Raw genomic sequence first — 14,164 nt, forward strand, 5'->3', positions numbered from 1 at the left:
TGGGAGAATTCATTTATACTCTCGTTGCTCATTAGCTAAATTATTTTAAAAATATGACACGGATTTGTTCGAGAAACTTCTAATCGCCTTAAAGAGAGTCTTCTTGAAGATGTGCACCAGCTAGCTCTCCACTGTCAATTGACAGGACTTTAGAAGAAACTGTTCTCATACAACCATCATACAAATTACACATCTTAAGGAACATGAAGAGAAATCCGTGTACTAAATAACATAAAACTGTCGCTGCAAATTATCACCAAGCTGTTTTATGTGTCTGACCACCTCTTTCCTACTTTGCAGCAAGCACAATTCTTTCTGTTTCTTCATCGCTATTTTACTGTCTCTTTTCCCCATGTAGAGATGGATTCACAGCCGAAACTTTAGGTCGGTTCCTGTTACTCTGTCCAATTGAAGGAGCTGTATTAAAGGCACTCCCATCTCTGCAGGAAAGTTATTGCTGCTCTCAACACAATATACTGCAGCCAAATGTGATAGTGATACTATCACTGCCTGTGGGCCACGTGTTCCAGCTGTTAGCCTATTATGTCATGTTCATCCACACCCAGAAACATTACTGCTGTAGCACAAGAGTTATATAGGCGCAGTCGATAGAGCATGAATCTCTTAATCTCAGAACTGTGGGTTCAGCTCCCACATTGAGTCCCTCTGTGTCAATTTGATCCCCCCAATCCTCCTAGCATGACCTGATGGTGTAACAGTGATACCCAGTGCTTTATATGACCTTTGCGTAATTCAGCTTTCTTTCCACTTGATTCAGATTTTGATCTGAAATCATCAGCCGAACAAGAGTTTATCTAAATCGAGGGAGACCTGCTCTCAAGCAAGTATTAAACACTTCAGCATTTACTGTTCGAATACCACAGTTTGTCAAAACATCCGCTTCTTAAGCTAATAAGTAACGTTTTTTGAGCATGCCTTGTATTTTTAAAAAGCATAAATTCACATAATGGAATTTGGATGGAACAAAGTAATCCAGCCCCTATACAACATTACAAAACCCACTGAAAACTGTAAAACAAACAAACAAATGAAACAACTTCAAAAGAAAAAGAAAAAGAACATTAAAAACATATCTGGGGAACAAGAAAAACAGAATTTAACTGCGAGAGCTTTTTCAAGTTTTCGGTACTCCAACCAGTAGTTCCGTTAAGCCTTATTCAAAGCCCAACTGTAGTAGGCAACTACACGCTCCCCATCTGGCCCCTCCTGCGCCAACACCGCGCCCACCCCCGAGTCACTCGCGTCGGTATCCAGGATATATGGTAACCATGGATCGGGGTAGGCTAGCACGGGGGCCCCCACCAGAGCTTCACGTAACCGGCTGAAAGCCGTCTCGCAGCCCGGGTCCAAGTCGAAACGGCGGCCCTTGTTGGTGAGGCAGTGCAGTGGGGAAGCGATGCTGGCAAAGTCCCGGACAAACCTCCGGTAATACAAAGCCAACCCCAGAAAGCTGTGCAGCTCTGCGACGGTGCGGGGAGTCAGCCATCCCCTCACTGCGGCGACCTTACCTGGGTCTGTAGCCACCCGTCGCGGTCCAACAACATGTCCGAGGAAGGTCCCCTCCCGCCGCAGGAGCTCTCACTTGTGGTGGTTGAGCCTCAGGCCAGCACGGCGGATGCAGGCCAGCACTGCCTGGAGGTTCGTCAAGGCCTGGTCGAAACCCTGGGCATGAACCAGCAGATCGTCCAGATACAGCACACACTGGTTCCACAGGACCGATGCCAGCACCCTCTCCATCAGCCTCTTGAAAATCGCCGGGGCATTGCACAGGCCAAAGGGAATGACAGTAAAGTGCCAGAGGCCCTGGCCGATGGAAAAGGCCGTCTTCGAGCGAGCATCGGGAGCAAGCGGTACCTGCCAGAAAACGCAGCGGAGGTCCATGGAGCTGAACCAGGTCGACCCAGTGATCCAAGGCGTTGTCTGTCTTTGGCAGGGGGTAGGAATCTTTCCGGGTGACCTCGTTCAGCTTGCAGTAGTTCACGCAGAACTTCCCGCTGCGGCCATCTCCCGGATCTTTTCCTCGGCGGTGGTAGAGGTCCTCAACGGCGCGCCTCGCTTCCACGCAACGCTCGGCCCCCACCACCGCCGACTTGTCAGGCCCCCCCGGGGCAGGATCCGGCACACTCGCTCCCCGGCTCGCAGACCCATTCCGCCCCGGCGACTGCCACCGCCACTGCCTCTTTTTCTCCCATCTCCGGTAAGCCCGTGTCCCTCGGCCTTCGCCGGACCTGCCCTCCACCAGGTGAAGTCACTCCCCCTGCCACACCAACTCCTGCCGGTCCAAGTCCACGCTGGCCTCCACTCACTGCAGCAGGTCCAGCCCCAGGATGCAGTCCTCCTGGATGGGTGCAAGGTAGCAGGCGCACCATCGCTGTACCCAGACGGAAGGCAAGCACCTGTTTCCCCCGGACTGCAGCGAGCTGTCCCGTCACAGTCCTTAGCAGCAGGCCGGAGGCCTCCCATCCTGGAGGGTTAGTTCCCTCGGTGTCGGGGAGGACGCCAGGCCAGAGTAGGGTTACCGATGAACCGGTATCGAGCAGGGCCAGGCAGGGTTGGTCCTCGATTCGGCAGTGGAGGTATAGGCCCCGGCTACAGCCGACTCGCCCCACGGTGGCGTGCAGGGCGCCGGTCTTCACAGTGCTCTCCGGAGCGGGGGTTGAGGTGTTCCAAGGGTGGCCATCCCCGTGCTGAGCCGCCCCATTCCCGTTTCCCAAAGCCGATCTAGGTGTGCGAGGCTCTGGGGCCCGGTGTACCCTCTTCCTGCAGCGTTGGCAAAACAGCTTGCAGGGCTGTTCCGTGGGGGTCGCTGTGCAGGCTGGCTCCTCTTCCCCCTCACTGGACTCCTCCGTCGCCACCTCGGTCAGCCGGCAGGGTGCACTGCGTCTGCTGGCGCTTCCAGCCACCCCGAACACGGCCTCAGCCCGTTTAGCAAGGGCCAAGGCCTGCTCCAGCGAGGCCGGCACAGCTCCTCGGGTAAGAGGGCCTTGAGAAAGGCCTGAAGAGCCATCTCCCGCTGCGCCTCCCGGGGGAAAGCCGGGTATCCTCGGCGGACAAGGAACATGACATCAGTGGCGACCGGGCCCAGCCGGAGAGCTGCTGCCAGCGCCGCATATTCACCTCAGTCCTCCTCTGGGACATCCAGGAGCACCTGGCAGGCCACTCCTTTCAGCGCCGCCGCCAGGTGGCCGCCCATCTCTGCCCGGTTCCAGCCATTCGTCCGGGCCGCGTGCTGGAACTGCGCCTTGTAGGTTTCCCAAGGCGCTTCCCCGTCGTAGCGACCAGGTCGCACCCGCGCTGGCGGGTGTGGGAATAGCTGGCCGGCTCCGGCAGGGAGGGCATCTTCTCTCTGGGGCATCCACTGGGCGGGAGTAGTGGGCAGTCGCCCCAATTCTACCAGCGGGACCACTACTGGGTAGCCCTGGAAAGGGCGGTGGCCACCTGTCGCACCCAGGAGTTGCTCAGGCTCTGTATGTGCGCTGCCCGTGGGTTCGGTCTCTTTTAGGGTTAGCAGGCGCTTGACAGAATCAGTTAATGTCTTCCACGGTTTGTCCATTCTGCCCGCTCTGACACCAATGTAACATTTTTCAGGTTCCGTCGGGACAAAGGACAAGTGGAGACTTGATAGTAAACCAAGCGACGGCCTTATTCTCCAAACAAAACCACACAAAAACCAAACACAGGCTATACACACAGGAGGAGACCGACAGAACACTTACACATGGCTAGGGTGGTAACTCGTTAACTTCGGGCTATACACTTATAGAGCTATACAGGACACTAAAACTACTATCACAATATTTACATATGCAGATACATATCATCGTGCTGACCCTCAGACTCCCCCCGGCTACAACTCCAAGCCTGCTCCGCGGTACTATGAGAGCCTAGGTGGGCTTCCTCCTCACCACCGGGCGAGGGCATTAAAGTACAGATGCAAGCATTCAAAATGCACAGTACAAACCCACGGTACAGTAAACTACCCACAAGCCACTGCAGGGCACCGCGGTAAGTGATTGGCTGGCCAAAATGACCGACAGGGGCACTCGTGGTGCATTGGTTGGTAGTGAAAAGATTTAATCATTTAATCTCTTTACTGTGCACATTTTAATCCACTTAGTTTTGAATATTTATATGGAATTTTACCACTAAAGGGAAATTTTAGTAGCTGAGCATAAAAAGAAGAGGAGCATAACGCATCTGAAGGTCATAAACGATATTAATTTAGGAACATAAACATTACTGTATGTACGTAAACTGTACTGTGTATGGCTGGTCTTGGTAGTTTAAAGAAAAAATACACACCAGTCTTCCATTTCTCCCTAAACATTTTAAGTATGAAAGTTTTATGAAACGGTACCCAAATATGCGATTGCTGTATAGGATGAATTTTAATTTTAAAAAATTATTTAACACGAAAATTAAGCTGTTTACATCTTCCGCCTGAGAACAGTCACCTGTTGCTACCCAACGCAGAAACACAGCCACTAACTAGCAAAGAGAGGACATTAGCTAGCCAATATGATAAAGAAATAAATGATTATTTTGTTTATTTCTTTTGCACATTTATTTGAACATTTCCTTCGATTGTACAAGTACTTGGAAACTGTCCAATCCCTAGTTCATCAGGCATTTTCTTTTACGCTGCGGGCATTCTCCCGGTCTGGCGCCGGTCTGTGTCTTCTAGGATATAATGCCAGCGAAGTCTTGTTTTTATGTCCACTATAACAGACAATCTCCTTTGCTTTTAACCGAGCGTTTAATAATTTCCTAAAATGAAAATGATTTACTTTATTTCCCTCACGGGATCAATAAAAGTATCTATCATCTATCTAAACTATGGGACAGAATTCTGGGGTCTCCCCATACCAGAGATTATGGTAGGGCTTCAGAATGGTGATTGGCTGACACCATCTGACACCCCTCTGATTGGAGAAAAAAGATGTGCTGGTTTGCTATACATACTGTACCAGGAAGAGGATTTCTTTCTATTAAGAAGTAAAAACCTTACAGCGTACACAGATTTCTAAACTGATCAGGATCGTTATCTTTGTCTTATGCATATGTCTTTTATGTAAACCATGTTTGCTGTTAATTCATTTAGGGCTAGAATATGTTCATTGTCTTCCAATGAAAGAAGGGTTCTTTTCGCCGTAGTCGAGTTGACATTAGAAGCTTGCCACGCCCGGACTGTTACACCAACGCATTAGCATGTTAAAGCGATTTCATTAAGGAGCCTAGCTTTCTTAACTAGTAAGTACTGTACTTACTGGGTTTTTGAAGGGGGAGGTGTCTTTCGCTGGAAATCTCGCCCCCTTCTTCTTTGAAAATACCTGTGAAACTGGTTTAATTCGTCACAGCCAGCACTCCCGCAGAGAGGGGGGTTGTATTTGCAGTGCATTGGTAATACAGTAGATGGGAAAGCCAGAGCCGACCGCTACGCCGCCACGTGTTATGCTCTTCGTTAATGTCTAAGCCGGAACACATCATTATATCTCATTTTGTATTTCTTAAAAAAAAAATCGTTTGCCCAGCCTAACAGTATTGTTGTTATTGTCTTTAACCTGTAAAGCGCTTTGAGGAGCCATCTTTAAAGGCGCCATATACAATAAAGTTCACTATTAATACTATTGTTAATTTGCTGGACAGAGAGGTGAACATTATTACACAGAAGACAAAGATAGCGATTTATGTTGCATTATGCATTGTGCTGCTGTAATACAGTTTTAAATAATTAAAAGTCTAAACAGTATCAGCTTTATTTATGGGTTTTAAATAAAGGCGATTTAAATCAATATAAATGTTTATATTGTAACGCATAGGTGACTATTCATTGTTATTAAAATGAATTTAATTCGATCATGTTGTGATATTTAGAAATATAAATTTGTTTGGTGCGAGTGAAGTTTTATTTAATCTCTGAGCCATACTGATTCTTATGGAAGCCAGTTTCCGTCAGGGAGTAAAAAAAAACACACTATGGTATTCTCTCCGATGCAGTGCAGTTAAAAACATATCTCTGATGCTGTTCCTAAATGAATATCATTTATGACCATCAGACGCTTTATGCTCCTTTTCGTTTTTCCAGTGGATTGAACAGGGAGAGGCATTTCATGATGTACTTTTCACTGATGAAACAACAGTGGCTCTGGAACAGTTTTCAACCATGTCGTTTTATAAAAAGAAGAGATATGTGAACAAGCAAAACCCAAAACAAACATGTATGCCATACGACGTACGCGTTACTGAACCTAAAAGTTTAGCCTTTGTCACTAATGTAACCACTAAATAAAGACATATAGAAATCCCTACGCTACAGACTGTATATGGCTGGTATTGGTAGTTTAAAGAAAAAATACACACCAGTATTCCACTTTCTCCCTAAATATTTTAAGCATCAGAGTCTTACATGTGGTTATTTCGGAAACGTTTGTACGTGCTCCTTCTGACCGTGTTACTGTTTACTGTTACTGACCATATTAAGTTTAAGTGCCTGTGGGCACTTTTCCTGTCCGTGGGGGGTGGGGGGTGGACCGTCTTTTATTAGAAGGTTAGTCTGTTCTACTCTGAGAATGTAAAGGGGGTGGAAAGTGCCCGCGGTCATTTAATTAGTATTAAAATTCGCACTGATTTCCTTGCGAAGATACGGGCATAGGAATATTCGTGTGTGGTCAAAAAAATGGCATAAAAACGACAAAGTGAAGGCTGTGAAAACATACGCAATGTACTTTATACACAAAGCAAGTGTTCTCACAACTCTAGGAGGTTTCGTGAAAATGCTACAGGCGTGCCAAAATCGTTTTTTTTTAATTCAAGGTGACTTTACCGCGGTTTTCATTTTCAGATTGTGAATCAAAAAAGCATTTAATTAAACACGTGATTGCGATTTTAATCAATTACTGTATTGATTGAAACACACATTCTGTACAGATACAGTACAGTCACATTCTCCTGTCGTCCAGTGGCGTAAAACGAATTAGCAGGAGATTGAGATAACAATGCACCACCCACTGAGTGGAATGTTCTCATTTGTTCTCAAGTGTAAAAATAGGTGATAATTCTTAATAATTCCGTGTCGCATTAACTAACCTCTTCAGTTTATTCCGCCAGACAGTACATGAATATAATTATATCGTTATTAATTTGTTTAGATACACAATTCCATATTATATTCCCTGTTAATCAAATTCTAAAAGTATGCATTTGTTAGATAACAAGCGAATTCACAGAAAAGGTTAAAAGACTATCACTTTTCACAAAGTATATAATCTTAATATGGTCAGAAGGAGCACGTAAAAACGTTTCCCAAATAACAACATGTAAGACTTTGATGCTTAAAATGTTTAGGGAGAAATGGAATACTGGTGTGTATTTTTTCTTTAAACTACCAAGACCAGCAATATACAGTACAGTTTACATACAGTAATATGTTTATGTTCCTAAATTAATATCGTTTATGAGCATGTGAAAGGCATGGTGAATCGGAGATTCTCAAGAATTATTTTGTATGATTGGAAACGAATGTGTGATCGGATCAACTAAATGCTGTGGTGTTACTTTTTGTCAATGAAAAAATAAACTATTTTCGTTTACAAAGACGGTTACAAAGAATGTGGACCAGGGTAATACTTTGAGCTTACAGCTTGTCCAAGGTCATTCATTATTAATACTATTAGTAATATCTTCAGTAAAGACTTTGATGCATAAAATATTCCTGCATAATTAAAAAAGTTAAGATAAAGGTGGTAGGTTGTGTACTTTTGTCCAACAGAACAATCTTGCTTTTATAAAATATACTGCCTTTTTAATGTCTAATGATTAACATGCTGTAATACACTGTTTAAATTTAAAAGTGAAAAGAGTATACAATTTAAATTCGAAATTGAATAAAGATTGTCCCTCAGCAGTGATCGGGATTCGAAACCAACGTTTTCTGGTGACAGCTCAAATGCTGTACAGGAGAGGTTAACCTTTATTAGCTCCACCTGGCAGTTTTACAAGGTGATTCCAGATACTATTAACATAATCTAATTTGCATACGGTATGATGCGGTATACTGTGACACGCCCACCGTGTTATACTGCAGCATACCCCGCTTGTTTTGAATGGCTGCATATGTATATAGACTCTATATATACATTTGGTGCATGCCACAATTTTGGATGGTGGTGGAGGCATAGGGATTTTCTCAACACGGCAGGGACTCCAGTTAAGAATGCTGGGTTTATCTCTGAACTGTTAGAAGCTTTGCAGCTACTGACTGAAGTAGCTGTGGTAATGTGTAAATCACATAATAAAGAAATGTTTCCAGTAACTCGAGGGAACAACTTTGCAGATGCAACTGTCAGGTGAGCAATACTTGTAGAACAGTAGTCTGAGACCTCTGTGAAGCAGAGAAATGGACATGGTTAGAAAACATTGTGGGGCTGCATGATGATGGGGTGTGGAGCTGACAGCACACCAGACGCCCTGCATGCCCTCACAGCCTAATGCCCTTTATAGCCCGACAAATGCACTCTGTTGGACACCCAGGTGGGAGTCAAATGGTGTGCCGGTTACCCAAAACTGGGTGAGAACCGGGTTGGAAGCAGTAACCACTTATGTGGTATCTGGATGTAATGTTTATCAAAGGAACTCAACTACAGTTCAGGTGCGGGTGCAACAGCTCAAAAGGCCTGCTCCTGAGGAACCTTTCAAACCTGGGAAATTGAAAATTGTAAAGGGAAACCTGCGCTCTTATAATCTGTTTTCCCAGTGGGTTGCTGCCACTGCCTCTGTGTCTACCAAACACTTGATAACAGAGATAAGCCCTCGGTGGGCACTGCCCTGCCCCCTGTATTATGATCAAGGAACACACTTCACAGGGAAGGTGTGTCAGGCTGTGGCTGCGTTGTTCGGGGTGAGATGGACTGAGATCACCCTCAGTCTGCTGGAACAGTGGAATGAAGGAACAGATCTCTGAAAGATCGACTAGACATCAGACTGAAGGAATGCCATGGGATGCGGGCTGGATCAAACAGAACTGTGTAACAGAGCCTGTTTGATATCATCACGGGCCAATCAATGAAACTTCCTGGAGGGACGAATTTAGCTAATGGATTGTTGAATTTGCTAATTCTCTATTGTAGTATTGTAGGTTGTTGGGACTTAGCAAAGCACATCTATTATGAAGAAAAATATATATCATAATTATAATCCAGATGATTCGGGCATTGGTGCATGGCTACAGTCTGTGCTAGGAACATGGAGAGGGTCTCTGGTTCAATACATATTTGTGGGTCTGGTATTATTCGTTATGATCATATCGTTAATATCCTGTTTGAAAAACATGTGGACTAAAGCTGCTGCTTCTGTGCTAATTGTACGCCCTGAAGGGATCATGAAGGTCAAAAAATGATTTCATGGAAAAGGTTCTCTTATCTAGTGGCAGAACCTGATGGGTAGAACAATATAGTTTTAAGGGGGGTTACCCTTGGGAGTGATTCCCCTAGATGCAAATGATTATTGTGGTTTGTTTGTTCATAATAAGATGTTTTGCAGGAACGGAACAAAGAGAAATTTTACAACTTCAGCTACAATTGTTCTGCAAAACGTCACAGCTGAGGCAGGGGAACAATGTGTAGATTTTTCTAAGAGTTATTACTCAGTTGTTGACCAATCTGTTGACCAATGTTGACTAAAAAAGCCTAAGATTATGCTGGGCTCCAGCCCACAGGGATTTACCTGTGCTGTAAGAACTAATGAGTGAATAAGGAGACTGGATTCTGGTGAAAGACTTCAGGAAAAAGAAATGGTGTTCACTCAGGTGGAGGGGGCTGTACCAGGTGCTGCTGACCACTGCCACTGCTGTGAAGGTCACAGAAATGGTGCCCTGGATTCATGCTTCCCACTGTAAAAAGGTCACAAACGAACTGAGCAAAGCGCAGGAGTGATGTCTCCACAAGGACAGATGGGGATAACCTGCTTGGGACTGATGTGCACAGCCTTTTTCCTTTTTATGTAGAAGCCTGTCACCACCCCAAAAGAGGAAGAATCTAAACACGAAGCCTCTTTGTATACAAACTGGCTGAATGAAACTGATAATGAGGGGGATATGAATACTTTGTGGTATAAATTTATAAATCATACTGTAAAGTTAAAGAAATTTAATGCATCTTGTTATATATGTGCTTTAATGCCTCATTCTACAGCCTCACCCATGCGACTTTTTATGAAATGTACTCCTTTATAAATATCACGTTAGAAGGCTTAGACGCTATCAAACAAGAATTAAGGGGAGTTAGATTAATGGCACTTCAGAACAGGTTCGTGCTGGACCTTCAAAATGCAGCATCTGGAGGAGTCTATGCTTTAGTAGGAGACTCCTGTTGTACATATATTCCGGCTAATGACGATGATTACGGAAATCTTACGCTCGCTATTCAGCATTTGAAAGAACTAAAAGACAAGGTGAATAAAGAGAGAGGCATAAAAGATACACCGGCTTTTCTCTCCTGGTTAGAATCACTGTTTGGGCCAGGGGGAATGTTTTTCTTTTAAGTTACTAACACCGATTATAGGGGCTGTGATACTTGTCTTCCTGTTTTTATGTTGCTGTATGACATGTATTATTCCAATGCTTCGAAATATGGAAATATGGTACCTAGGGGGATAAACTGTTCATCCTTCCAGTCTGGAGAATTGGCAGCTGTCTGACGTCAGTAAGTGATCCTTAAAAAATTAATAGTTCCATGACAGTGTGCATCACCAGAAAATCAATTTCAATGCATTAAAACTCTTGTTATCCTTCTGATCATTGAAGTGTCATTGCCCCAGCACTGTATACTCTTACTTTTGACGCCTGTTTGAAGTTGGATCCATTTCTAAGAATGGTGACTCACATATCCTCATGCTCAACTTTGGCTCAACCACACAAACTATGAAGTTAATCATCTGCTTTTGCTCCAAGATTTATGTTACTAGGCTCTCTCCTGGGGATCCTCGTGTTCAAACATTGCCCTTATTGTGGATGATCCATGACAGAATTCAGGGAATTCAGAATTCTGATACCTCAGCTCAGATTCTGACTGGGCAGACTGTCATTGCCTGGTGTGAATGTGTGCATATCTGTTTTTGTGCATGTTCTGTGGCCTGTTGTACAGTACATCACAAATGAAAGGGAAATGGAAAACTAAAATAAGACTCAAGTGTTTTATCTTTCATTAACAGTGTTTCATTAGTATCTGTGCTAGATCCTGTCATCCACTGCTTACCACGACAGGCTCTAGCACAGGATAGCAGCTAATACATTTAACAATCTCACTGCACAATGTTGTATATTCAAGGGCTGATCTTCTGTACTTTTTCTTTCACTTTTCATTTCCTAGAAACTCAGTGCTGCCAGGAATAATCTGAGAACAAAATCAATCTGAGTGAAAATCTAAGCAGAGGAAGATTGTTTTACAGAGTCAACAAGGTCTAATTCAAGGTCATCAGCACTAACAACATTCTCTCTGGAGACAGGCGATAAGAAAATTGAAAGTGTGTATTGTTACACAACAGCAGATACTATGAGTTATGCTATCATGAGAGTGCTGATGGATTTTTTTCATTGCTTAGTTTTGCAGGTTCTGTACATTTGAACATTCAAAGTGACTAAAGTAAAGGAGTTTTCCCTTTTTACCACATAATTCCCAAAGATCAACACTAATAGAAAGCCTAATTCCAGCCAAGATTCAATTACTGTCTCTCAGGCATCCCAGCAGTGGATTTCATGACTTCAGACAGCCATCTTTATCAGTGGAGAACTCAATACTCTGAGGTTTACTGGCAGAGTCTCACACTGGGTAATATGTTGGTAAATAATGTCCTATGGAATTCTACTATTGATAAATTCTACTATGGAACTGCGATGTGTCCTGAAAAAATCTTCTATGATAGTGGTACAGTCCATCACACCCCACCTACAGCCTTTAAAAGAGTAAAAAAAACTGACAACAACAAAGTAAGTCTGTGGTGTAATCAACTAGGTCTTGCAAACATACTTAACCTCTTCCAGCTACCAACATTACAAATGCTGTTTACACATTAGATGGTTATTTTTTGGCTTCTGATATTATGGTGGAAAAAGAGCCCTGGAATCTTTGTAGAAGGACAAAAGACAGAAAGAACGGGCAGTGTAACCATGGCGAAGAGAAGGGAAGTATTGGAGAGAGCTTTTTTCATACACTTTTTATCATTGTTTTTCCAGCCCAACAATGATCAACAAATATGGGCAGGCGTCCTGTGCCAAATCCAATCTACCTTTCTTCCAAGCATACAGGAATGTCAGTGAATTAAATATTGACATATGAAAATACCCAAAAATATGCAATCACACATATGCAGTTTGAGCAAACATAAGACAATAACCAAGTACCACAAACTACCAGGCATCATTAGCAGTTCAGGTGGGGAGCTGTGTCAGCATGCGTAGGCTGCAAAGGAACAAGTAATAGGTCTATTCCATGCTTAAAAGAGAAGAAAGAAAACACAACATTTCAGCCGTGGAGCCCTCACACCTGAAGAAGGCTCCACGGCCGAAACGTTGTGTTTTCTTTCTTCTCTTTTCATCTAGTGTCATTAGCCAGTTCCTGTCAAAATAAAATAGAAATGGATAACATTCTAAAGAGAGTTTGAAATACCAAGGTACAATTTAAACCATATTTCTTCCACTACAACCACAATATTTTGGAGAGATTGCTGAGCCTAACTGTTCTGGCATGTCCGTTAGCCTCCGTCCTGCTTCAGCAATGAATGCAACGGGGCACATTCTGAGGGAGATGCGGTCAATCAGGTTGCAGGAAAACCACGCTATGCTTTTTTTTGAGATCCTGAAAAGGACAGAGGGGCCATGTATATGTGTGCAGCTGGATATGTAATTGCAGGTGGCGTAGCAAATTCTGCTGAAGCCCCACTGCCTGGTGTGGACGGTAGCTGTGCATGTTGCAGCAGAATTGTGCATGTGAGATCAAGGGGGCATGTCATGTGTTTGAGCACTTCACTCCCTTCCGGAAGCACGTGATTCCCTGAGTCCAAAAAATTTGTAAGTTCTTTGGATGACCTGTGGACCGATCTTTCACGATGAAGAATTCCTTAAGAAGAATAGATCTCGGCCCACCATCCCAATGCCTCCATCTCAAAACAGCAACCTCCCACTGCCCTTAGTCTGCAAGGCAGTCCTTGCAAGTGCGATGATGACGCCGGGACCTTCGTTGCCTATTGTACGAGCTGAACTTTTGTGCTCATCAATTCAACGTTCTTTCCATCAACTCATCTTGTCTTTTGACGCTTTGTGTTTTGTGCTCCTTTGACTATCGGCATATCGGGTGACTGCAAACACTGAAGTTCTTGCTTACGGAGTGTGGTACTGTACTGTCATGTTGACGCCGAGTGAATCTTTCTTTGGCAACATGGGCAGGCTGACAGCAGCGCGAGCGAAAGTAATGGCAAATTTCTTGACTTATTTCTGAATGTGAATGTTCTTTAGAAAAGGGATGCGGTGTTGTTCTCCCCCGTGTAAAGGTCACGCATTCCAGACGTGGTTATGAGCGAACAGTTGCCGCAAGTGTTTGAAAAGAGCAAGAGAGGAAGCAGCCCTGCCCCGTGTGAGGATCAAACTCAGGACCTTCAGATGATGAGACTGACGCGCTACCAACTACGCCAACGAGGCCAGCTGCAGTACACAGCCGGAAAGTTTGCCTCATATGGATTTCAGTCGCCCGTTCCCTAATCTTTAGACGCCCTCTGCTGGATGTTGCATTTGCCTTTTGATCTCACCGATACTTTTTTGGTCTGTTTCTGTTGCGAGTCCGTCTTTCAGATCTCACCTAGCACAAGTCTCTCTGGCTGAAGTGGCCTCTCTGCTTCAGCATCGTGCCCTCACTCAGCCATTAAAAACGTCACTCGGACTTCTGACATGCTGACATGAAATGTCAAGAGAGAGTGGCGGAGACGCTTAAGGCAGAGAGAAGATGAAGAGGGAGCGTGGCTGCGAAATGATTGACAGCTGCATGACGCTCTCCACGCAAGGCGTGACCACAGGCTAAAGGACACCTTTCGGCACATCAAGCTCTAAGCACACACCTGGAGGACGGGGGAAATGATCCCGCTACCTCTCGCATGCAAA

At 44.5% G+C, this 14,164-nt stretch overlaps 1 protein-coding gene and 1 non-coding gene across 2 annotated transcripts in view; one reads left to right on the forward strand and one right to left on the reverse strand.

Annotated features, from left to right (window-relative positions):
• The window catches only part of LOC148825579 (scavenger receptor cysteine-rich type 1 protein M130-like), a 97,305-nt gene that overhangs the window by 39,107 nt on the left and 44,034 nt on the right, over positions 1–14,164 (forward strand). The window contains exon 9 of the mRNA XM_088926327.1: positions 7,302–7,310. Within this exon, the coding sequence (XP_088782453.1) occupies positions 7,302–7,310 (9 nt within the window). The remainder of the gene's footprint in view (positions 1–7,301; positions 7,311–14,164) is intronic.
• On the reverse strand, positions 13,636–13,708 carry trnam-cau (transfer RNA methionine (anticodon CAU)). Its single transcript has one exon. It is a non-coding gene; the product is annotated as a tRNA-Met (tRNA).

Source organism: Atractosteus spatula, chromosome 10 (genome assembly GCF_055471065.1).
Source record: "Atractosteus spatula isolate fAtrSpa1 chromosome 10, fAtrSpa1.hap1, whole genome shotgun sequence".
Taxonomy (NCBI): domain Eukaryota; kingdom Metazoa; phylum Chordata; class Actinopteri; order Semionotiformes; family Lepisosteidae; genus Atractosteus; species Atractosteus spatula.